The sequence below is a fragment of the Podarcis bocagei genome (genome assembly GCF_964188305.1).
Source record: "Podarcis bocagei genome assembly, chromosome: 11".
NCBI classification, from domain to species: domain Eukaryota; kingdom Metazoa; phylum Chordata; class Lepidosauria; order Squamata; family Lacertidae; genus Podarcis; species Podarcis bocagei.
In genome coordinates, this window is record NC_138136.1 from 14,201,469 (window position 1) to 14,226,576 (window position 25,108).

Here is a 25,108-nt window from a genome sequence, read left to right on the forward strand (position 1 = left end):
TGTATGCTGACATAACAGGCAGAACAGTAGCAGAGGAAGCCTGTGTGTTTTTTGTAAGAAAACACTGCAATACTGGTCTTGGCCAATCAAAATTTGGCAGTTTGTCAAAGTCCAATGAAAATATGTGTTTTGGGCGGCAGAGCAACATACACCAATGCTGATTGGCCAGTTTGCAAGTTGGAGTTGGTTCAGGAGTCACTTTTCAGATATGTGAGCTTCCTGGCCTCTCTCTTCCCTCACCACTCCTTCATTAAGAATTGCAGGTTCCTCCATCGTGTTTTTCATTAAGGTGGTACGGTTGGGTGTAACATGTAGTTTGTCCCTAAGACTGTGGGTCCCCAAAAAATGGATCAAGAGAAACCTGCAGACCTGGAACTGAGATGGATATGGATTGACAGGGAGGATTTACAGTTTGAATTGCATGAGCTATGATGATCCACATGTCAGGAGAATTGTCTCATATTATTGTCATAAAATGGAGCACAAAAATGCCTCAAAGCCTCCCACTCACAAGGAGGAGGATTAATTAATTCTCCTCTATTTAGAGCACTAGAGACTTGTTATGTCACATTGATTTTTGCCCTTAAAAAATGTCTTACTATTATTTTAAAGTACAGCATATAGGGGAGTTCTTTGTTCATTATAACTCAATACAGTGCAAATCTTTTGTGGTAGTACACCATCTGGCATATCCAGTGTGAGAGGAATTCATAACTCAAGGCAATTAAAGAAGTGTCCTTATATGGAGGTAAATTACTGGTCCGTCTAGTTCAGCGGGTGGTGCTGTGGGTTAAACCACAGAGCTTAGGACTTCCCGATCAGAAGGTTGGTGGTTCAAATCCCCACGACAGGGTAAGCTCCCGTTGCTCAGTCCCTGCTCCTGCCAACCTAGCAGTTCGAAAGCACATCAAAGTGCAAGTAGATAAATAGGTACCACTCCAGCGGGAAGTAAATGGCATTTCCATGTGCTGTTCTGGTTCACCAGAAGCAGCTTAGTCATGCTGGCCACATGACCCGGCAACTGTACGCCGGCTCCCTCGGCCAATAAAGCGAGATGGGCGCCGCAACCCCAGAGTCAGCCACGACTGGACCTAACGGTCAGGGATCCCTTTACCTTTACCTAGTTCAATGTTTTTTGCTGTAGCTGTGGTTTTCCAAGGTTTTAGACAGGAACCTTTCCAGCCCTACCTGGGGATGCCAGGGTTTGCACCTAGGGCCTCGGGCATGAAAAAATCTGCTCTCCAGGCATTACACAAGACCCTAGAAGTGTCCCGATCTTCCAGGGATGTCCCTGATTTAGAGAAGCAGTTCCGGTTTCTGATTTGATCCTGGAATGTCCCACTTTCCCCCAGGATGTCCCTATTTTCATTGGAGAAATGTTGAAGGATATGGTAGGACATCCGTATTTTCATTGGAGAAATGTTGGAGGGTATGGAGTTATCCAACCCCTGAGCCGTCTGAAGGCAATCCTGCACAGGGAAGTTTTTTAATGTTTAATGTTTTGTTATGTTTTTATCTATGTTGGAAGCTGCCCAGAGGGGCTGGGGCAACCCAGTAAGATGTGTGGGGTACAAATAGTAAAATTATCATTGTGGACTGGGACATCCCTATTTTCATCGGAGAAATGTTGGAGGGTATGTTACACAATCACAATAAAATGAAAACCCAAATACAATCAGTAGTCCAAAGAAATGTAAACTCATGATGGCTGATGAACTAGCAAAGGCCAAGGTAAATAAGATATTCAACATGCATCAAAATTGCAGTAGTGCTGGCATGTGCCTTATTTCTGGGAGAGTGCCCTTCCGGAGTCTGGTGAGAGAAGGGCCTCTTTCTGGTTGCTGCCAGATGGACAGCAGCAGGATCCTGTTGAAATTTCCATTCCACCTTAAGGAGCACACATGTAGAACTGTTCTGTGTCACATGTCTGTTTACATTCTAGCACAGCTTGCTGGGAACTTCCGTTGTGTGTATAGCTTTTGCTTTTCCCTGTTCTCTCTGAGAAGACAAGACGACATGTTTCTTTGTCCTGATTTATGATTAATAAATCTGTAGTTGTAGTATGCTTTCACAAGCCTCACGCCTATTCAGTGTGCACAGTTCAATCTGCTGATTAGTGTGCCTTGACTTTGAAGCCCGGGTCGCTGATTTAAGTCAGAGTAGAGGCCGATGGGTCTTCGCAGCGGGACAGCTGGAAGGAGACAGCCCAGCTGGGGCTAGCCAGCTGGCCTCCCGGCCCTCTGCATGTTGACAGATCCCTGCCATGATGGCTGACCAGGGCTGACCCAGGGCATCTCGCTATCTGAATTAGAACAGCAAATAGCAGTCCCCCCAATCCATAGGAATATAACACCAAAGGAGCCTAGCACTAAAGGTTAATTCAGTTATTCCGGGGAATTTAGGCAGAAACTCCTACACCACCACCTCTCCCCCTACCTGGCAGCCAAATTCAGCAATAATACATTATTGTAAATATTTGCTGCTGTCATGACACTCCAGATCAGCTGCTTGAGGCATTCACTTCATTCTACCTGGCATTTGGGTCAGCTTGGGGGAACTTACAGGAGGGTTTCCCAAACTCGGTTTTCCAGCTGTTGTTAGACTACAACTCCCATCACCCCTAGCTAGTGGGGCCAGTGGTCAAGGATGATGGGAGTTGTAGTTCCAAAACAGCTGGAGACCCAGGTTTGGGAAAGCCTGACTTAAAGGGTCTCCCCTGTGTGGTAATAGGCCTTCTTCAACACCTGCTACTCCTTCCCTTCTGCCAGGTAAGGCTTCGAGTGAGAGGGCTCAGGGAAGGAGCAAGGGCAGATAAATAGGTTCACCTACCCACTTGGGTTTTTTAAATATTCCACAAGAATTGTCAGATTTGATGGCTTTTGGGGTGAGCCAGGGGTAAGGGGTAGACTTCAACATAACTAAATATAGTATGGTGTCTCACAACTTTTTACACTAATTCTTCTTCACAGAGATTACAGTGTGTGTGTGTGTGTGTGTGTGTGTGTGTGTGTGTAGGCAGGAAGAGGGAATGAATATCATTATCAGGTATAATACTCTCTCAAATTCTGCTCTTCTTAAGTCACAACAACAAAGAATTGGAAGCGCCTCTGAGACTATTTAGGACTGTGTTCAGTTTTTTCAAACCTTGTCTTGTGTTCTTTTAATCTGTCAGTTAATGTCATCCAAATGACATTCGTCCTTTCGTCCATGCCTCTTCCCCACAGAATTGGTTTTTTTAATATGTAAAAAAAAACCCTCTCCCTGCAAAAATCTTGAAAAATCCTACATCAAAGGATCTTCAAATCAGCCATGAAATAAAAACAGCCATTCCTTCTGTCTTAGTTTTCAAGTGCGAGCAGATGAAGAGACAGAAAGTGTTTCACTTGTGGAACTGGGTGATAGTTTTACAGATTTCTTTTTTAGCACTTAGAGCTATTAAAATTCAGGTTACATAACCTCATAAAACTTAAGGAATTCATCAAACTGCAAGCTGCTCTCGGCTTACTAATGGTTTAAGGTGCTTCAGCGTCATTCTAATAAATCAATATTAGGAAATACATCCTGTCCATTAGGGCTTGTGACTCAGTGTCTCAAAAACCAAAGAAAACAACAGAAATTAGATGTTTTGGTTCTGAGTGTTTGCTGAGAGTGAGCTATGGAGAACTTCTGAACTTGGGGCTCCAAAGGTTGGCTGAATCACCACCACCCTGCAACTTTCACAAGGAACAGAAGTAAATCGATGGGAGAAACTCGCCCCCATCATGGGTTCATCTCCTCGTTGTTGCTTTGTTGCTGCTGTTTCCTTTCCCCGCTATAAAAATTAAGGCTGAACTAAAATGCCCTTCTATTTTACTACCCCATTTACAAGCAGAAAAAATAGTGGTTTGGGAAAATTTCAACAACTTTTCAGGGATGTGACCAAACTCACCACCCAGCAACAGCTCAACTTCATAACTGCCATTTTTATTTTTATTAACAGAATTCCCAAACAAAGCATCAATGAGAGCCCCCGATTTCATGACAATCACTTCTTAGAATGAAACTGTGTCTGCACATTCTTTTTTTTAATTAAATTTTGTTGTTGTTGTTGTTTAGTCATTTAGTCGTGTCCGACTCTTCGTGACCCCATGGACCAGAGCACGCTAAATTTTATTAGATGTTACCAAAAAAAAAAAACACCGAAAAGAAAAAACGAAATAGAAACAATACATAATCATACATAAAAACATTTATCTACACAATTTTCCAGAATGCAGAAAAGAAAAGAAGAAAGACGAAAGATAAAAGAAAGAAACAAAAAAAAAATGAAGAGAAAAAATACTTTTCATAATCAATAATTCCAAATTCATACTTCAAACATTACAATATATAAATCCTAGTTAAAATATTATGAAAGACTTCCACCGCATTCACCACACATCTCTTGGTTATCTAATTCACCTTTATATCTGTTCTTCAGTCACTTCCTTTCATTAAGTTCTTTCATAGTCCATCTAATCTTTGTAAGAGCTCTGCTATTGCCACAGATAAAACCAGAAGCGAAGCAACTTGCTCCGGTATCAAGAGTGGCGCTCGTCCCAGAGGACATGGCGCACTGCCCACGGGGGGCGTGGCATGCATCCCTGGGGTGTGGTGCCTGTACCGGGGGAGTGCACGGTGCATGCCCTGGGGGATGCCACCGATCAGGGGTTGACATTTTGTCAAAAAAAAAAAAACCCTTTGGAATGGTACCCGGGGTGGACCGCCCCACCTCCACCCCACCCCTCAGAATGCCCCTGGGTAAAACCAAACCCTAACACACCTTTTAGAGTTCTGGGAACATAGGTGTTATCCGTCTGTCCTTTTGCACTAAGTCATTACCCAAACTCCTTATCGTGTGCTTCTAGTTCTCTGAACATGGAGAACGAGTGATATAACTCCGAGCCAAGTGTCTTGATATACAAGACATAAATACCGAACCGACCCCAACTTTATCCAGTTTTCCACCTTGCTGTGGCCATCTTGTGTCCTGCCAGCGAAGGGATACTGCTCCACTGGTGTGTCATGTTCCAGCAGTGCAAGCAGAATTAGGAATGATTCTGTTCTAGTCATTGGGAACAAGTGAAAGCTAACGTTACTTTGAAACTGCAGAACTCTGATGGGTATAATCAGCAATTTAGTAGCACACCATCAACCAGCATTCTGCGCATGGGATGGGACAGAGATATGAATTTTACAGCTTGCAATCCTTCATCAGTTCTCTCGCTTTCTCTTTTTTAATTAGAGGAACTTTCATATAAAGTTCCAACAGATGTTACATTATTAGTGGTAATCTTTGCAGCTTCACAAAACTGTCATTACTGCCCTTTTTATTTGCTAAAAATGTCATCAGTGATAATCACTTAATTAGAAATAAAGCTATTTTATCCATAATTTCTGCCATCAGTGTTCTGGAAGACAGTGTTTGCTCAGTTAATTATGAATTTGACACCTGACATTTGCTTGTATAAAATGAAATTACCTGAACGATTAAAGGTGTCTCATATGTGTTCCCCACAGTCGCCAATTGCCAAAGATCAAATTAGAAAGTCAATATTGGGTCAGAAACATATAAGATGACTTATGGGTGTATTGTTATTAAATCATTAACAAGGCATATTTCTCATCCAGCAAATGATTTGTTCAGGCAATACTGTTGAAAATGAACACAGTGATAATTTATGATTCGTTTACTGAGCATATTAATAGAAAACAGCTTTCATAGTTGTAGGAGCCACCTAAGATTGCAGTGGACACCACTAAAAGCATTTCTTAGGGAAGCTGGTGAGTTTGGTCTGATAACCAGCTCCAAAATGCTCAGTTTCCAGTTAGTTTCAGGTTCCTTCTGGATTCTATCCAGAAGAGCCAATCGCTTAGATGACACTTATTTACGGTCAAAGCAGAGCTCAGTTCAGGAAAATAATAGTCTAAATTGACAAGCTGCTTTCGAGAGTTGCTTACCATCCAGTTTCATATATCACAGAGCAGGAAAATGCTCAACAGGCATAGCAGCAATTTTAAAAATATATTTTGACTGAGTGCAATCCACTCTTGCCTTAATTGTTGGCCAACCGGATTCTGTACAAAGAGAAACTGTTGATATTCCTGATGGTAGCAAATGTAGCTTCTGGAAAGGAAATATTCTGCAGCATTTCCAAAACTTTAATAGAGTTTGAATGTACACCTGGTCCTTCAGGGGCACATTTACCCCATTCAGAACCAGGGAGACCCCCACATCTGCCCACCCCGTCCCCCAAGAAATGTACTTCTGTCTAGTCATGATTCAACCTCAATCTGTTAGCTGCCATCCATCCTCCAAACACTTCCAGACACTCCAAGAAAGGTTTTAATGTTTGTTGTTATTGTTCCTGTATTTTTGTTGGAAGCGACCCAGGGTGACTGGGACAACCTAGTCAGATGGACAGAATATAATAAATACATTACAGTGGTGCCCCGCAAGACGAATGCCTCACAAGACGGAAAACTCGCTAGACGAAAGAGTTTTCCGTTTTGGAGGTGCTTCGCAATACAAATCTCCTATGGGCTTGCTTCGCAAGACGAAAATGTCTTGCGAGTTCCTGCGGGGTTTTTTCTCCCCCCCCTTTTTCTAAGCCGCTAAGCCGCTTATCAGCTGATCCGATAAGCCGCTAAAAGCTGCTAAAAGCCGCTAATAGCGCTAATAGCGCTAATCCGCTAATCCATCAATGGGCTTGCTTCGCAAGACGAAAAAACCACTAGACGAAGAGAATCACAGAACGGATTCTTTTCGTCTTGCGAGGCACCACTGTATTATTATTATTATTATTATTATTATTATTATTATTATTATTATTATTATTATTATCACCTCCATCATTATTATTAGTCATACCACCATTTAAAACTACTCTGACCCTCATTTCTTTGTTGTTATATAGTTCTTGGGTCCATAGCAAAAGTCTGCAGTCAATGTTGGCAAACTGAAATTTCTCCCACAGTCTATTTCAACCAGTAGAGTCAAATGCAGCAGAAATATCAATAAAAGCTACATAGACTATTCTTACTGTTCTTAGTGTATTTCCTTATAATATGGCTTAGGTTAAAACATGGATCCATGGTACTGTAAAAAAACCACCTGTATCCTCCTATGAACCCTGCTTGATCTTCATGAATAATGTTGTTCCTTTGCAACCAGTATGATATTTTTTGAAGACGATGTCATGCATATAGCTTTGAGATTTCTAACAAGCTAATTGTGCAATCTTCTGATTCTCTTCAGTCAGTTTTTTTTAACCACCCGTTGCACTGAAGCATTTTACGGCTTCTGAGTCTGTTTCTGTTCTTTGACTTGCCTATTGAAACTAACAATGGACATTTATGGAAGACTCCCTGGGGCCTAGATAGCTTTTGTTGAGGCATTCGGGAAAGGGGATTACTGAACCAAGTTACTTGGAAATAAAATAACCCCCAAAGCAGAGCATTCTTTATCAGCACTGAATTTATGCAAAACTGTTTTGAAAACGTGGCTCTGTGAATGTGTGCCCATCCTAATATAATCATGAGCTGCAAAATAAGATAAAAATACATGAGTGGATCTCAGCATCGTACAAAACAGTTGCCTTTCTCTCAGTATAATTTGCTGTGAGAAACACAAATGTACCATCACTATTCAATGGGATTATACTTTGGAGGAGTGTGACGTGCATACATTTTATAGTCTCTGGAGCCAACGATGCATATAACTCCATTAGCATTAATGGGAGTTGTGTATAATCCCCTCCATGAGAGAACAGCCCTCGAGGTAAGATTATGCTACGAAATACTTGCAGCAAGATACGAGGTCAGCACAGAGCAGAGGGAAAACCACAATGATGCGGTGGAAAACTAGAACAGCACTAAATTATTGCTGGCCGGCCAACAAGCAGCTTAAAGATTAGATGACAGATGCAGACAAGCAGATAGTAGTGGGCTCATACCTGCGTCTTACGGATCAAGCGGATGTCAAGTAGAAAAGGTTTCAAATGTGGCTATTTTCCAGCAAAGGCACGTAGTCACTGGGAAATGTGATGGGTGCACACTCTTAAGACAGAGCTTTATTTCCTAGACAGGACATTGTACTCTGAAGCTGCGCTTCCAGGGGGAACTCGCCAAAACTCAGTCCTGGCACTTCTCAGATGAGTTCCAGCACTTCTCAGGTGGGCGTCATTGCTATTAAAAGAGATGAGTTCCAGCACCTCTTTTTCTAGAAAAATGACACTGCTCTGAAGGCATAGCACTTAGTGGCTTTCTGTTGAATAAAGAGGTATATGAATTTTGTTAAAGAAAATGAAGGGGTGGTGGGCAATCTCTTGTTGGATGTCTTCAAGTGCAAGCTTGATAGCTATTGGAGATGCTCCAACTCTGGAGTTCCTGGGCGGAATAATAGTAATAATAATAATAATAATTATACCCTGCCCATCTGGCTGGGTTTCCCCAACCACACTGGGCACCTCCCAACAGAATATTAAAAATAGAACATCAAACATTAAAAATTTCCTTAAGCAGGGCTGCAATCAGATGTCTTCTAAAAGTCAGATAGTTATTTCCTTGACATCTGATGGGAGGACGTTCTACAGGGCGGGAGCTACTACCGAGAAGGCCCTCTGCCTGGTTCCCTGTAACCTCACTTCTCGCAGTGATGGAACCACCAGAAGGCCCTCGGAGGTGAACCTCAGTGTCTGGGCTGAACGATGGGGGTGGAGATGCTCCTTCAGGCCATCAGTGCCCTCTCCAAACTATGTGATTCTATGCACTCTTACTAAAGTGATGTGCAAGGAGGCTCTGATGTGGAAGAATGAAAGACACTATTGCAGGTTTCTAGCCTGGCAATAGGTTTGTGGTAGCTGTGCTCCTCTTGTGGGACCACCTCACTGCTTTGAGGTATTTGAATATGCTATTGAAAACTAGTTGCTGAGGAGCAGAAATGGGAGAGGGTACCTGCCTTCTGGCCCTGCTTGCAGGCTAGCCAGAGGTACCTGATTGGTCCCTGTGGAAAAGAGGATTCTGGACTAGACGGATCACTGGGCAGATTCAACAGGACTCTGCTTGTGTCCTCAGGCTGATGCTTCTATTATTTTTGGCTTTAAATGTGTGCATGTGAGAGGTTTCCCTTCTCTGTGTGCTGCCTTGAATACTGCTTCGAACACATTCCCCTGCCCTTTGTTTATTGACTAGGCTGATGCAGAGTTCTGGAGCATTCAAAAGCTGGTACCCTATGTTGTGTTATTTGGATTGGCCTAATAAATGTATTGGCCTAATGTGGTTTTTATTTTTATTTTTATTTTTTTCCATATTGGCCAACACTATTTGCCTTTGTGTAACTGTGAAAGAAGCAGATATAGCAGTTGAAAACTGGGACCCTAAACTGGAGCAGGAAAAGAACAGAATGTTATTCTCCAAAAGAACATACTCTCCGAACGCTAGCAAAAGCTACTCAGTTATTTTTACCTGGCACACCACCAGGTTCATTTTTGCTAATATAAAGACTGCCCAATTTCTCGTTCTTCCTGCTTTTCGCCCATCAGGGAACCTGTGTGCTTCACTTAAGGATGGAGACAGACTTTGCTAGTACAGCTGGCCTTGCTTTTTCCACAGAAGGGAGCCGGCTGTGTTTCTTCTGTTCCTTTTCAGTTGAGGGTTTCAAACAAAAGTACACGAGAGAGGAAAGAGTGAAGTAATGAAACCCAGAATTCTTTCAAGTTCAGGGAAAGGCATTTCAAAACCATTAGTAATTGACCTGACAACTCCCTCTGCAGTCTTTCTGACCATGCTGTTATGAAGCAGTGACGTAAAAGCATCCAAACTCATTGCAGTTTTATAAATAGGCTGCGAGGTGTAGGAAAAAGTTGGTCTAGCTGAGATTTATGTAACGCTGTGTGAAATGGACACATGGGCAAAACTGCCTACAGAGACAATTCCTTCCAGTTGTAAAAATCAAGACATTTTATTCCCCTGTCCTATATGGAACTAGGAAAGAGCTGAAACGGGGAAGCACGTTTTTCTGAAAGTTTGCATTCTTCTAGAAAGGCACAACTCTATACACTATGGTTACCAGATTTTTTTACAAGGAATCCGGGGAGACTTTAAAAAAAATAAAAATCCATGCTTTATTATTTTAGGAAAGGGTTGCCCAGAGTTCTTGGCCTTTTTTAGAGGGGGGAACCCCAAAGTTGTCGGGCGTTCACCTTGACACAAGTCATGCAGAGAAGCCCATCTACAAACACACAAATGCCCAAAAGAGGGGTTGGGGTGGGGGGAGAGAGAGATTGAGTAAAGGCGCTTGCTGGTCTTGGGGAAACACGCATTAAAACACACACACAAGGCTCTGTCTCTCTCTCTCTCTCTCTCACACACACACACACAACAAAGCACAGCTCTTTTCTAGGCTTCTCCTCCTCTTTTTCACCACTTCAGCGCCTCACTCGCCCCCCCCCCCCAACTTGGGTGTGCAAAGCCCGTAGCAGAAAAGCACCACAGGCTCTTCTGCTCTGCACGATTTCAGGGCAAGTGTTGATCAAGGAAGCGAGCCAGAAGGAAGCTCTCTGGCTCACGCTTCAGTTTAAATAGCGCCCCCCACCAGCCAGCAGATTGGCTGGCTGGAACTTTGACGTGGCCGGGACCTCCAGTGCTGCTCGCTGCCATGCCACCCGCCATGTTGCCTCGCCGGAAGTCAACCAGGCATAAATCGGGGACATTAATTAAAATCCGGGGACATTCCGGGGACAGATTTTGTCCGGGGACAGATTGGTGAATCCGGGGACTGTCCCTGGGAACTGGGGACGTCTGGGAACCCTACTATACACACCTGGGAGGAAATCCAATTCAACTCAATGGGGCATACTTCTAAGCAGACATTCAGTGGGTTGCTGTGCTAAGTTTTTTCCCTTCCCTGTATCCCCCCCCCCAAAAAAAAACACCTCTATCCAGCTATCATGGAGGTTCTGGTAATTTATCCTACAAATTATGTGGCTCCCCACCACAAGAAACACTGCCACAGCATGAGAGTGTATCAGCAATGTCGGAACACATTCACACATTCACAAATCCCTTTGCTTAAAGAAAGGATGTCTGTTTGTCCTTGGTTGATATTATTGCTATAGTTAATTCTGAATATACCTGATGGTTCTTTGCTAAGAATAATATCCCCACCACCAAAATTTACTTTTAGTGGGACTTACTTCCTGGTAGCTGTTCATAAGATTGAAACCTTAGTAAACTGTACCACACCAACTCTTTAATATTGTTGCAAACATCTGGAAAGGTCATCCATTTATCTCCTTAAATGACCAATGAAACACACATTGTCCATCCTGACTTCTTCTCAGAGCAAGATAAATTTACATAAAAGATATTACAAAATCTAATCCGATACAAAGCTGTCATGGTGAGCAAATATCAGATACCTAAAAGCAACTGCTGATTCAGATTATTCTTTCTAAACACCTCTCAGCAAGTGAGGAAACATATAAATTTATCTTCATAGAATAACCGCAGTGAATTTGTCACACAAACACAACCATCTAAAATGAAGGACCTACAAAATGTATTAGAGTGAAAAGATGTGATGATATCCTTTTTCCTATTTCCAAGATATTAAAATTATTCTCATCCAAGGTGTGTGTATGTCTTTTGTTTAATATCTTATCTTCCAGACGTGGTCTGGGACATAGTTCAATAACAAATCTTCTGTTCCATTTGGACCAGTTACTTAAAATAGGTTTTATAGAGAAACAGATTCCTCGGTATTATTCATGTTTATTCTGGATTTCACATCCAACCAGAATAACTGAATAAATGCATTTTTAGTAAGAAAACACCGGCAAGCACATTTGATGTCTTCCCATATGGTTTGTAAATCAGTGTTCTTGCACACATGCATACTCCCACTGCTGCTCTTATATGGAGCATATTTTGTTAAAATAATCCTTCCCCCAACTCTGGCTCAATAGAAATCTCCAATCAAAACATATAAGCCTCCTACAGAATGACTTTAAGCACCACTGGAACACTGTCAAAAATGTAAGGCATAATTCAATCAGTGGCAGAGGAATCCTCTCTGGCACCCAGGGTGGGACGCTGAGGGGTGGGACAAACCACCCAGTGGTGCACGCATGACGTCCATACGGATTGCACACATGCAGCATCCCGTATGGACTGTGCATGTGTGGCATCCCGTACAGAGTGCGCATGTGCAGCAGCCCACCGCTCGCACTGCGACCATATGGACTGCTATGCATGCACACTCGGTACAGGCTGCCACACATGCGCAGTCTGTACAGGCCACCGCTCGCGTGCCATCCATATGGGCTGCTGCGCAAGCGGCATCCCATACGGACTGCGCATGTGCAGCATCCTATATGGGCTGCCTCTCACACGGCAACTGTACGGGCTGCCGCGCGTGCGCACTCGGTACGGGCTGCCGCACATGCACAATCCGTATGGGATGCTGCACATGCGCATGTGTGGCATCCCGTACAGAATGTGCACGTGCAGCAGCCCGTATGGTCGCTGTGTGAGAGGCAGCCCATACGTATGCCTGTATGGGCAGCGCATGAGAGTGGTGGCACCTATACTGACTGTGCGCACCCTTGGCCGCTCTACAGCTGGGGGGAGGCAGGGGTCATCTTGTCACACACACAACCCAGAGTGGCACCTGGGGCAGACAGCCCCCTCTGCCCCCCACTTCGTATGCCTCTGAATTCAGTATCAGCAGATAAAACTTGTCTTCTCACCCGGAGGGTCATCTAGTAGTCCAACCCCCACAAGGCAGGAATCAAAGAGAAAAATGGAAAATCACATTTATCCATTCAATTTTCTCTGTCCATTACTGAATTACATAGTTCAGTAGACTCATACCAGACCAGTACTGCTAAATAAACCTGGTGTAGTTTTGGATATTATATCATTGTTTCCATGATTAATGCTAACTAGTAAATATGAAGCCATAGTATGTACAGTTTGAAGAAAAGACGTCAGGAAAACAAAGATTCCCTCTCCCTGTGCATATGGTCACAGGAATAAGCAATATAAAGAGACTTTTGATTTTATTTTTCTGCAAAGCAGCCTCTGGTGCAATGGATTCCTCTTCTTTCATTTGCCGAAAGGAATTTTTGAGTTAGCCACACAGGATCTATTAGAGGTCAGAGTTTTATTCTGGCTCCTTTCCTGTCCATCAATCACAGGTACAGACCCTCTATGTACAACCAACGAACACCAGGTAAAATTCATGATCACAGATGTGCAGTTTGCATCGTAATAGACTAGCAAATAAATAAAATAAAACTGTACGGATGCTGCCATACAGCTGTGGTGCCATCTGAAAAACCCAGCTGCCTAGCAATGGAGGGGCTACCATTTTGCTCCAGAATACTAAGTCCAGGGTAGCTCAGTCGCTATGGCATGAGACCCTTAATCTCAGGGTTGTGTGTTTGAGCCCCACGTTGGGCAAAAGATTCCTGCATCATAGGGGATTTTCCAAGATGAGCCTTTCAGCTCTGCAATTCTACAACACAGTATTTTATGCCCCAGACAAGTAGGGGAAGGAGAGGATGAGGAAATTTGATCATAGACTTCTCGCATGCTGCCTGTTTTGGCTCTGTGTCTAAGGTTGTGCTTTCCTTCTTCTACGTTTCTCCCTTTGCTGCTATTGACAGAATTAATGAGACGTTCTGTTAGCCTAAACCACACCGAAGTTGCTCCCTCTCTAACGGTCCAAGGCAATTGAGGTCAGCGGAGCTGCACTGGGTATTGCCTAAGAAGGTATTTTGTATGACACAACCACCTTGGCTCTAGTATAATGGCTCAAAGTTTCGCTGTAGATCAGTGATGGCCAAACTTGGCCCTCCAGCTGTTTTGGGACTACAACTCCCATCACCCCAAGCTAACAGGACCAGTGGTCAGGGATGATGGGAACTGTAGTCCCAAAACAGCTGGAGGGCCAAGTTTGGCCATCACTGCTGTAGATGAATCTGGCAGGACCTCTGCCCTGACTACTTCTCAGATGTTTCAAAACAACCTACCCTTTTCCTTGACTTGCAAAAGGCAGCAATTTAAAAAGTACATGCCCAGCCATTTGACAGTGTGCAGGCTGCTACAGCACAACATGTTTATTTAGGAGGATATTACTCTTTAATAGAAGAATTGTGAAGGAGTTCAATAAGCCCTTCCAAGTCAGTGGTTTAAACAAACACAGCACCCCTTCTCCTGTTCCTCCGTGTCCTTAGCTGATATTTCCATTCAACCCTTGCCTTAGTGTTCTTCACTTTTTGCTTCCAGCAAAGGAATTTGCTTCTGCAATTTTTTACTTGCATCAATTAATGGTTCAAATTGTAAAAAAATAATAATAATAATAATCAATTTTTCTAAAACGGGAATGGAGCCCAGAATTTTCATTCATGAAGTTACGCATCTTTCTTGATAAAAGAGGGCAGTTCTAAGAAATCCAATTTAGAACTCAAGACATTAAGAGATTGCCATGGGTTATAAGATAATAATGATATTGCTAAGAAGGATGGGGAGGAACTTCCCCGTTAATCTTCCTGCCCTGTCTGTAGAAATGAAACACATTTGGAACTATTTAGCTTGGCTTTTAAGAGCTTTCCTGAAATAAGAGGAAATGTCTTTCTAAATATTTCAATTTTCAGGATGGATAATTGTTAGCTACGTAATGGGAAGAGAAAGAAAGCTACAATCAAAGCTGCAATTTGAACAAAGCAGGAATTTATTTTTAGACATCTCCCCTTCTGACCAATATCCTAACTATATCCTATAGACTTGCAAGTAATTTACAATTATATTTGAGGTCTGGGTCTCATGATACTCCCATACTTGGTAAAATCAAAATGAGGTAGTTTCCTAACCCAGTTTTTCTCATTTCATTTCAGTACATGCAATCCCTCATATGAGATTTATTATATCAGTGCAACTGTTAAGACTTGCCTGCCAAGGGCTCTCTGGCATCAGGCAGTAATATTTTTTGTGTTTGTGTTTTTGTGTTTTTTGCTGGGCATTTCGACAGTTTCAGTAGTCCTGCTTTGAGTGGATGTTGTCAGTGCTCATTATTGTGCTCAGTTGGGGTGGATATTTTTGTTTTTGGTGAATTTGAATGAACCATTTTAGGATATTTGTTTTGTATTTCAATTTTTTAATTATTTCCTACTTTGCTGTTCACCTTGGGATTCCTTTCCGAACTCCCAGTACGTTTCCGAGCACAATTCAAAGTGTTGGTGCTGACCTATAAAGCCCTAAACAGCCTCGGCCCAGTAGACCTGAAGGAGCGTCTCCACCTCCATCGTTCTGCCCGGACACTGAGGTCCAGCACCGAGGGCCTTCTGGCGGTTCCCTCATTGCGAGAAGCAAAGCTACAGGGAACCAGGCAGAGGGCCTTCTCGGTAGTGGCACCCGCCCTGTGGAACGCCCTCCCACGAGATGTCAAAGCGATAAACAACTACCTGACATTCAGAAGATATCTTAAGGCAGCCCTGTTGAGGGAAGTTTTTAACGTGTGATATTTTAGTGTATTTTTGGTTTCTATGGAAGCTGCCCAGAGTGGCTGGGGAGGCCCAGCCAGATGGGCGGGGTATAAATAATAAATTGTTGTTGTTGTTGTTGTTATTATTCTATGACACAATAAATAGATTAAAGTAAGCTCAGCCACAAGGGACACAGGTGGCACTGTGGTGTAAACCACTGAGCCTTGGGCTTGCCGATCGGAAGGTCGGCGGTTCGAATCCCCACGACGGGATGAGCTCCCATTGCTCGGTCCCAGCTCCTGCCAACCTAGCAGTTCAAAAGTACATCAAAGTGCAAGTAGATAAATAGGTACTGCTCTGGTGGGAAGGTAAACGGTGTTTCCATGTGCTGTTCTGGTTTCACCAGAAGCGGCTTAGTCATGCTGACCACATGACCCAGAAAAACTGTCTGCGAACAAACGTCGGCTCCCTCTGCCAGTAAAGTGAGATGAGCGCCACAACCCGAGTCGTTTGTGACTGGACTTAACTGTCAGGGGTCCTTTACCTTTCTTAAGCTCAGCCACACAATAAATACCAGCTTAAGCCATGGAAGAACCTTGACAATGAAATATGCTGCACAACTAAGCTAATTGTTATGGAAGCCTTGTATTGTCCAATATAAAGATAGCCCTGGTCGATTCCAAAAACCTACATGAGGAGTCCCACTAAGCTATAAATGCCTCCACTGTTGATCACATACACATCACATTTAAAGAACTCACTCTCTGAGATTTGTTAGGAGACCTCTCACAGAGCTACAATTCCCAGCATCCTTAACATACAGCTCGCAAGATTATTTGAGAGAAGTAATGACTGTTAAAGTGGTGTAAGAGTGCTTTAAACATTGTGACCAAAAATACTATACAGTGGTACCTCAGGTTACATACGCTTCAGGTTACAGACTCCGCTAACCCAGAAATATTACCTCGGGTTAATAACTTTGCTTCAGGGTGAGAACAGAAATCGCGCTCCGGCAGTGCAGCAGCAGCAGCAGGAGGCCCCATTAGCTAAAGTGGTGCTTCAGGTTAAGAACAGTTTCAGGTTAAGAACGGACCTCCGGAACGAATTAAGTACGTAACCTGAGGTACCACTGTATTGAACACTGCTAATGTCAACATGAACGGCTGTATCATCTTACCAATTAGTCTGGAGTCTTACATTTCTGAGGCTAGTATTTATTAACGTGCTACTACAGTGCTGAAAAATTTCCATGATTCACTCTTTCAGTACTACTTTTCCAAGTTTTCCTTCTTTCTGGCATTTACCCTTTTAGATTTGCCACAAACTTCTCCTAAAATGATATTTCTGGTTTTGGTTTATTGAAAAAAGCTGAAGCAGAGCACTTTCTTGAATGAGTCTCTACTTCTGTTGCAAATGATTTCCATTTGCCTGTCAACAATACTTTAATAGCCTCATGAATGGTATTATTTCATCCCTAACCTTTCCTTGTTCATCCAGGAATCCCAGTGAGTCAAGGAAACCCTTTAAAAGCCTTACTCATCTATACAGAAATATAGCCAGACATGGCTTTCTGTCCTTATTATGTGTCCTGGAACAGCATTACTCAAGAAACTAGGTTGTGGAATGAAGAAAAAAAATTGCACAAAGCTTATCATTGGTTCTGCATGGATGTTTGCTTTTACGTAAAGTGAAAACACAGTTTTCTGTTATTTAAATTAAGTTATAGTTTCGCTTTACAATTAAAAGTTTCATCACTATGTGATTTCACAAGAAAGCTTCAACTTAGCTACTGCTTTCAGAAGACTATGGGGAGATGATTTGGCTAAAATTGAGGGAGCCAGGCAGTGGAACTTAACTGAGGGTCCCCTAACGCAATAATCTCACATCTGAATATACCCTATGTCTTCTCCTTGAAACAGGTGCTCCCACAATAGGAATACGTCTTTACAAAATGAATAGATGGGAACCCTATTTGAAACAGGAAGTACATGAACATGTTGTAGAACTCTCCTTCCCCTACTACCCCTTGCAAATTTCCATTACCACAACATTTACGGGAAGTTTAGACAGATGTAGTTTACCTTCCAAATTTTTACCCTTTCAGGAATATGACACTCCCCTCTCTCGAATGGACATTAGTGTCCATAGGGAACAGGTGCAGAAGATTTTTCTAGTCTGGAAGCCATGTTTGGGGGGGGGTGTCACATGACAATGCTTGGTTGGAGCCAGAAGCCAAAAGTCGATGAGACCATGGATGATGGAATTCATACCTACATTCCAGCCATGCAAAATCCAAATGTTTCTATAAACATGCCCCTCTCCATTTCTGAAACAAGCAAAAGGCTTTATCTATCATAGTTCAACAACACATTTCAGCCAGGCGGAAACCATGCCGTGATCTTTGGGTGAAGTGCGATATAGAAATTCAGCAAACAAACAAACCAGTTGAAGAGGGCATGTAACAAGGCCTGTGGAAGGCGCATGGCTTGGGAGTGTTCTAAGGAGTGGAGAAACCAGCATTGTTATTCATATTCTGCTTCATGTAGTGTTGTTTCAAGTACTTTTTTATCATAATCATGTGACAAAGGGAAAACAGGCAAGAATGAGGTATTAACAACAAACATGGAGTTGAGGAGACTTAAGTGATGGAATGAGCACAGTGAAGCTGAGATAAGCTGTTCAGTTTCCTCCTCCAAAATCATCTCATCAACTGCACTACCATGGATACAAATGAGAGAAAGAAAGAGGAATGTTTATATATTTCAGTTGGTTTGATTTGGCAGCCAGTTCTGGTTTTAAAACATTTTTGAAACTAGCTGTTTGGTTTACTAGATTTGAGAGCTGGTTTTAGCATCCGTTGCTCCCATTGCTCGGTCCCAGCTCCTGCCAACCTAGCAGTTCGAAAGACCTAAAAAGTGCAAGTAGATAAATAGGTACTACTCCGGTGGGAAGGTAAATGGCGTTTCCATGCGTTATTCTGGTTTCGGTGTTCCATTGTGCCAGAAGCGGTTTGGTCATGCTGGCCACATGACCTGGAAAAACTGTCTGCGGACAAACACTGGCTCCCTCGGCCTGTAAAGCGAGCTGAGCCCTGAGTCGTCTGCAACTGGACTTAACTGTCAGGGGTCCTTTACCTTTACCTTTTAGTATCATTTGACTGGCCATTTGAACTAGAGGTGGTCTGAACTGGCTGGGTTCAACGTGCATCCATGTGCAGCTATGCCCAGATGTTGTTTGGTGCAATTAAAGCTGGCTTGGCATTTCAGAGCGGGGAAAATACAGATTTTTCTTCGCTCAAGGCAGCATACAGTCAACTTCAACTGGATGTATAGCTCGTAGCTCTGTGAAATCATCATATGTATTACATTATCAACAACTCCATGTTAACGGGGGAAATGACAATAAAGCATCAGCTGAACAATGTTTCCAAACAGGAATGAAAAAAATGGGGGTGGGGTGAACTTAAAGGTAGGGCTTTTCCGGAGGGTTTTTCACAACTCTCAGAACTAAACCTTGAAAAGAACAGCTATCACCTTGCATTATTGATCCCTCTTTCCCCCCCTTTTGAAAGATTTAATTAGATCGGTGGCTTTAATCAGATTGTTGGCTAATTAGGTCGGTGGCATTTTTGACTAACCATCTTGAAATATGCCAAGGGTAGACATGATTGGGGTACACAGTCATTGGGAAAATGAAAGCATTAGGTTGAACAGGTTTAATATTTTCTTCTTCTTAAAACCTACTCACTGCTTTCATGGGGATGGGTAATGTGTAATTGGGCAGATAGTATTTTACAATACAACTCTTGAAGTAATGAGTTGTGGGTGTGCATGGGAGGGAGTGAATAAATCCTACTCTTATATGCAGTCATTTGTCCTTGGCAATTGGGAATTTTACATAAAACAGGGTCCTAAGTCCCACATGACTGTTGATCTCAGTTGCAATATTCCAAACTGTTTCAAGAGGGAAACCTTTGCACCATCATTAGGTCTCTCGTAAAACTTGTACCAAAAGCAAATGGCTAAAATCAACATGACTAGCTAGCACCTAAGTTTCTCTGCCAGATATACTGCTAATTAAACTACAATGAAAACTACTTTGAATTGAGAGGACAAAAATATCTCAGTTTTCATTTGCACTTCAAATTACACATTCCCCCCCCCCAACCATAAATTAATAGAGAATTGTGTGAGAAATAATATATCATTTTATCTTCAGGATGTCTGCAGAAATTGGCTATTACTATCTATACTGTCAAAAAGACACGCTAGAAACATAAGCAATGATGCTTGAACAAGACACTAGATGAAAGGGGGGAACTGTAAGATAATGTAGTTTTGAGACGTATGTTCACAACATAATGCTGTGTTGTATTTTCTAATTCTGGGTGTAACTCAGCAGGAATCAACCTGCAATTCAACAGGATCCTTTGGAATGGACAACAGCTGTAATTTTTTGGGCACAGCTCCTATTCACCCACTAGGACTTGGGCATGGCAAAACCTCAGTAGACTACAACCATTATGTCATCTATAGAAGGTATCTGCTACCACAAAATAGCTACCACGATTTATCTGAGAACAGTTATTCCAAACACAATGCAATATTTTATAACAAACATTTATAATCCAGTTTGTAACAAAGAAATCCATCATATAAACAAATGAATTCGTCATACACTAAATAAATATCTCTAAATAGTAGGAACTAACATTTTAAAGTTTTTTTTCAACACAGGACCCGATCCGGCAAGTCCTTAATACACAGAACTCCCTCTGCAGTCACCCAGTTCAGTTCACGTTCTATGGTGCAATTTAGTCTGATCAAACAATGTAAATTTAGTTCAAAGGTGAGCACAAATATTTTAGCAGGTATATAAAGGAATAATTAAGACAGACTGCCAGGACTTATTTGCCATCAGCAATGAGCTTAGTTTTTCAAATGCTGTGCACAGTCAAATGAAATATATATATAGTCAAATTGTAAATTATCTGGAGTTTCAAGCAAAGCTTGGCTTGGCTGGATAAATTAAAACAGAACAACATAAGAATGTGCAGATCCTGGAAAGTAAAGGTTTTGGCTTTGACATATGGTTACGCATTTCAATTTGAAGAATTTAGTTCAGTAACTGGGGAACAACATATTTCAGAGACAAAGGACTGAGACTGTGAGTTCTTCTGCCTTTCAACATCTTGTCTAAATGCCAGAAAAATGAGTGATGCCTAATCTGACTTCATATAAGGCGATGGGAGTACTGTGATGGACACATCAATCTAATGTGTTGGCTTACCCAGATCTAGCTTTTGTATTAGTGAAGTTTTTGATAAACCTAAACTTTTATTATGCATGCAAGAAATTCTGAGAGTGTCATGTGCCAAAAGGATTTACACCTTAGGCTAAATATATGTCAGGGACAAACCCCTAGATGATAGTTATTTCATGACAGCTCCAACCTGGTTTCGATGAAGTGCGCAAGCAATGCAGGGAGCAACATGTAGCAACGCTCAACCACAAGAGGAGAGAAACTGCTAGTGCTTGGTGGAAGGGTATGCCTTGCTTGTTTTTGAACTGGTATGGATTGCTAGCCATGAAATACATACATGCGCAAATGACTGTGAAATGTGATTGTTCAGATCTGCAGGGAGATTCTGAGAGATGAAGGGCAGGAACAGTAAATCATAATTTAAGAACAGCATCATAGGTTCCCAACACCAAGAAGAATGGAAGATTAAATATGGCAGAAAAAGGCTTTGGGAACCTGGTGATAATATTCAGGGGATAATGCTGCTCTGACTTAAATATTCTAATCAATTCACAATATTTTTCTAGTTCTTAAATCTATGTGATGTCTCTCCAGTTACAATTCATGCTGGTTTAAGGGTATCTAGATCAGGCATAGGCAAACTCGGCCCTCCAGATGTTTTGGGACTACAACTCCCATCATCCCTAGCTAACAGGACCAGTAGTCAGGGACGATGGGAATTGTAGTCTCAAAACATCTGGAGGGCCGAGTTTGCCTATGCCTGATCTAGATACATGATTGCTAGGTAGGACTTTGTCATTTTTTAAAGGAGTTTTGAGGATACACGCTTTAATGCCCATTCCCCTTTCATTTCCTTACAAGCCTTATGAGCCCATTCAACTGTGGCATTTGCTGATTTGCGATTCATTGGAAACTTATGGAAATAGGATCAAAGGTTATTGTAACCGAAAGACATACATATGATGTATTTGAACACGTATTGTAAGGGGGGTTGCTTCCTTAAAACATCCATAAATATTATATGCTCAGATTCCCTGTTGTTTGCATTATATTACATATGCATCTTGATATTTATTTATTTTTTAAATTTCTTGGATATGTCCTCTGGATTCTTAGAACAGTTTTGTTGCAAAATATTCTACCTCTCTGTCATAAATGCAATTTAAAAGAATTTGGGCAAGAAATGGTTTGAAATGGCTATTCCTTTGCTTTTACAACATAATAATAATAATAGTACTAATACAAAAAACAGACCTAACATTTTGGTATCTAATTGATTTTCCATTCAGTATTCCATCAATATACCTTGACATTTCTGTATTCTTCAGAGAGAGGTCTTAACACATTCCATTTCCTATAAATCTTCACTAATATAAATATATTGGCAAGAACTTTGACCAGCAATAGTCATTTCATACTTAAATAATTACATTTCCTTTTAAGTTTAACAAGGATTGGTTCAGAATATCAATATTAATGCACAATTATAAAAAGACAATATTAAGTACCCTTTTATTTCCCTTTGTATCAAGTGCAGTCTTATGAAAGGAACAAAATATAAAATTATTTATATATTAGAGGCTCATTCTAAACAGAGACAAAGCAACATATTCTTGTCTTTGACAAAAAAATACGGTGTGTCTGTACTTTTATTATAAATAACCACATTGTGTCATGATTTCTTCTTGCCAGCAAATGAAGGACATTGGTTCAGAAACCTTCTCAGCATATGTAAATATTTGACTAAGTCATGCTTCCTTGAGAAAACACAGTCCAATTGCATTCAGAGTAGACGGTAATAAGGAGATCATTCGCGTACGACATTTAAGGTTCTTGGTAGCCAGTACCAGTTGCACTAGGAAAGAAAACCCTCAGTTTGTATGTGGTTTTTCCTCTTTTTTAAAAAAATAGAGATACAGTCAGTTATTTGTTTACTTTAAAAATTATAAAGATGAAGAATAATACTGTTTATTTTAGTTCTCATATAAATTATAAAACTCAAGTTTGGCAGAGTCTCTTTCCCAGAGGAAGCATAAAGCACTTTTGTGGTATCTTCACCAGAAAATATTTGTATCACATTAAGTTTGACAGACATGATGAAGATTGATATGGAATCCTACAGCCCAAAGAGAACATTCTTCTGTTGCAGCTCCACGTGACGGATGTGCTCCGTGGGATTATTTGATTGCCATGATTTCACTCAGTTTATTGATCAAAGGGAGTAGAAAGAGACCACACTGAATCAGTTCAGTAGGAATCTGTAATGTCCCCGACAGCAGACTCTGTTCGTTTGAGGTCAAAAACATATCCTTTGGAAGACAAAAATGGAGTTGTAAGAATGCAACAAACAAAAAGAAAGAAGGAATGAGGTAAAATCCCCTAGGATGGCAGAGCGAGTTAGAATGTCAGGAGAGTGTTCGGTTATACCTGACACCTAAATGTTTTTCTAGCCATATTTCAGCTAGTTGCATGGCAGAGGCAAATGTACTTGCTTTGGACCCCAAACACATCTTGTATTGTTTAGGATCTAGGTTGGGATCACAATGAACTGGATGAAATACATGTACAACTCCCACCTCTTGGCTCCTAAACGCCTTAAGTCCAGAATTTATTACTTTAGTAAAGAGGTCTACATCCTCAAGTCCCCAGCCTTGAATAGAGGTATCAAATCCACCAGCATTCACAAGGTCACTTTTGTAAATGCAGGTAATCCCAAACCCATAGTCCCTCCAAAACCCAGTTTTCTTTGTGAAAACAAAGTTGCTGTCCGCTGGAGGGTTGCCCCCATGTGTTACTTTGGGGTCATACTGACTGAAAATAATAGGATAATAAACCTGTTGTCCTTGAATGGTGTTAGCTCTACACCGCTGGAGAAAATCGGGGGTAAATATCAGGTCAACATCGCAAAATAGCAGCAAAGTGTCATTGTCAAACTTAGAGGAGGCCATTTCAAGACCCAAACCTCTAGAGAAAACTCCCGACATTGGAATGACGGTCATGTCTGCCATAGGATACTTCCTTTGATATTCATTGATCAGCTCTGTGTGTTTGCTGGAATCCTGACCAGAATCAGAGTTAAAGAGAATGACTGCCAGCTTTACGTTCTGCTTGGAAATAAGGCAGGTCTTTTCAAAATTCTCCATAAATCTTAGGAATATATCGTATCTCCCTGTGAGAGGGACAAGAATGTGAATCTTCTTGTCACTGATTCCCCCTATTTCTTTGGCGCCTTGGAATGATGAAAAAATTTTCAGAGAATTAGAAAGGAAGGAGAAAGACTGCATGTCGCTGTTCACGTTTTCTACCAGGCTTCTTACATCCAGCTCTTCTTCCTCTTTGAAAAATGGTTTACTAAATAATTGTTGAAGGTAGGCATGGCGCCGAACTGGAACAGTGACTTTTCTTCCTTTGTGCCTCTTATACAAAAGAAGCAAATCCAGAATGTATTCCACACCATGCAAAGGGTCAACCCTACGGTACCCATACTGTATTTCATTGAAGTCAATCAGCCTTCCTCTAGATTTAGAGTTCTCATTTATCATTTCCATTACCTGCATTACAGTATCATCTAATGCTGCCCGCAGGATGCTATTAATACTCTGTCTAGGTGGCTGATTCTCAGCCATTGAGTAAAGCAGCTTTCCAGTCAAAAATTCCCATTCAATGACTTCATTCCTGTCACGTGGCTGAAAACGGTTGAAAGATGGCATCATTCCAAGAAGCTGATCATCTTTGCTGATTTCATCGTTACTAAGCTTGCTCATGAGGGCACTTTCCCGGTGAAGCTGGATGGTACGATAACGCAATTCTGAAATTTTACGGGCCAATATATAATTGTGAAGCCTATACTGATAGGCTGGCCTTTTATTTGGATGAAGTGTAATGGCTGTGTGAATTTTGCTGTTGTGAAGATCTTGTATATAACCCTTCCGGTTGTGTTCATAGTTTTCATGGAACAACTGCTGCATCTAGAAAACAAAAATAATAACTATTATTAGGTGTGTTTCTTCCAGCTATGACATATCAGGAAAAACAATGACTCACTTATATTAACTTATTTTTTCCTAAATAATACGCTATACTGCAAGCTTGCTTTTCACCATTGAATTATTATTATTTTTTTAAAAAAGAGGTTTTTCCAACTATAGTATTTCTCTTCACTCACTCATGTAAGGAAAAGAAATTCTATCTATTTTACAGGAAAATTACTCTATTTTAGAGTACAAATGTGTATATTGGGGAGAAGGGTAAGGAAAGAAGAGGGAACGGGGGGACCAGCTAATCAGTTCTTCTAATCTTAAAATGTGAAAACACTATTTCAAGTACATTTTTGTAAGCGT

At 41.5% G+C, this 25,108-nt stretch overlaps 1 protein-coding gene across 1 annotated transcript in view; it reads right to left on the reverse strand.

Moving 5' to 3' along the window:
- Positions 1 to 20,107: 20,107 nt before the first annotated feature.
- CHSY3 (chondroitin sulfate synthase 3) overlaps positions 20,108 to 25,108 on the reverse strand; it is a 112,537-nt gene continuing 107,536 nt past the window's right edge. Inside the window, exon 3 of the mRNA XM_081213667.1 lies at positions 20,108 to 24,736. Within this exon, the coding sequence (XP_081069793.1) occupies positions 23,174 to 24,736 (1,563 nt within the window). The 3' untranslated portion in view covers positions 20,108 to 23,173. The remainder of the gene's footprint in view (positions 24,737 to 25,108) is intronic.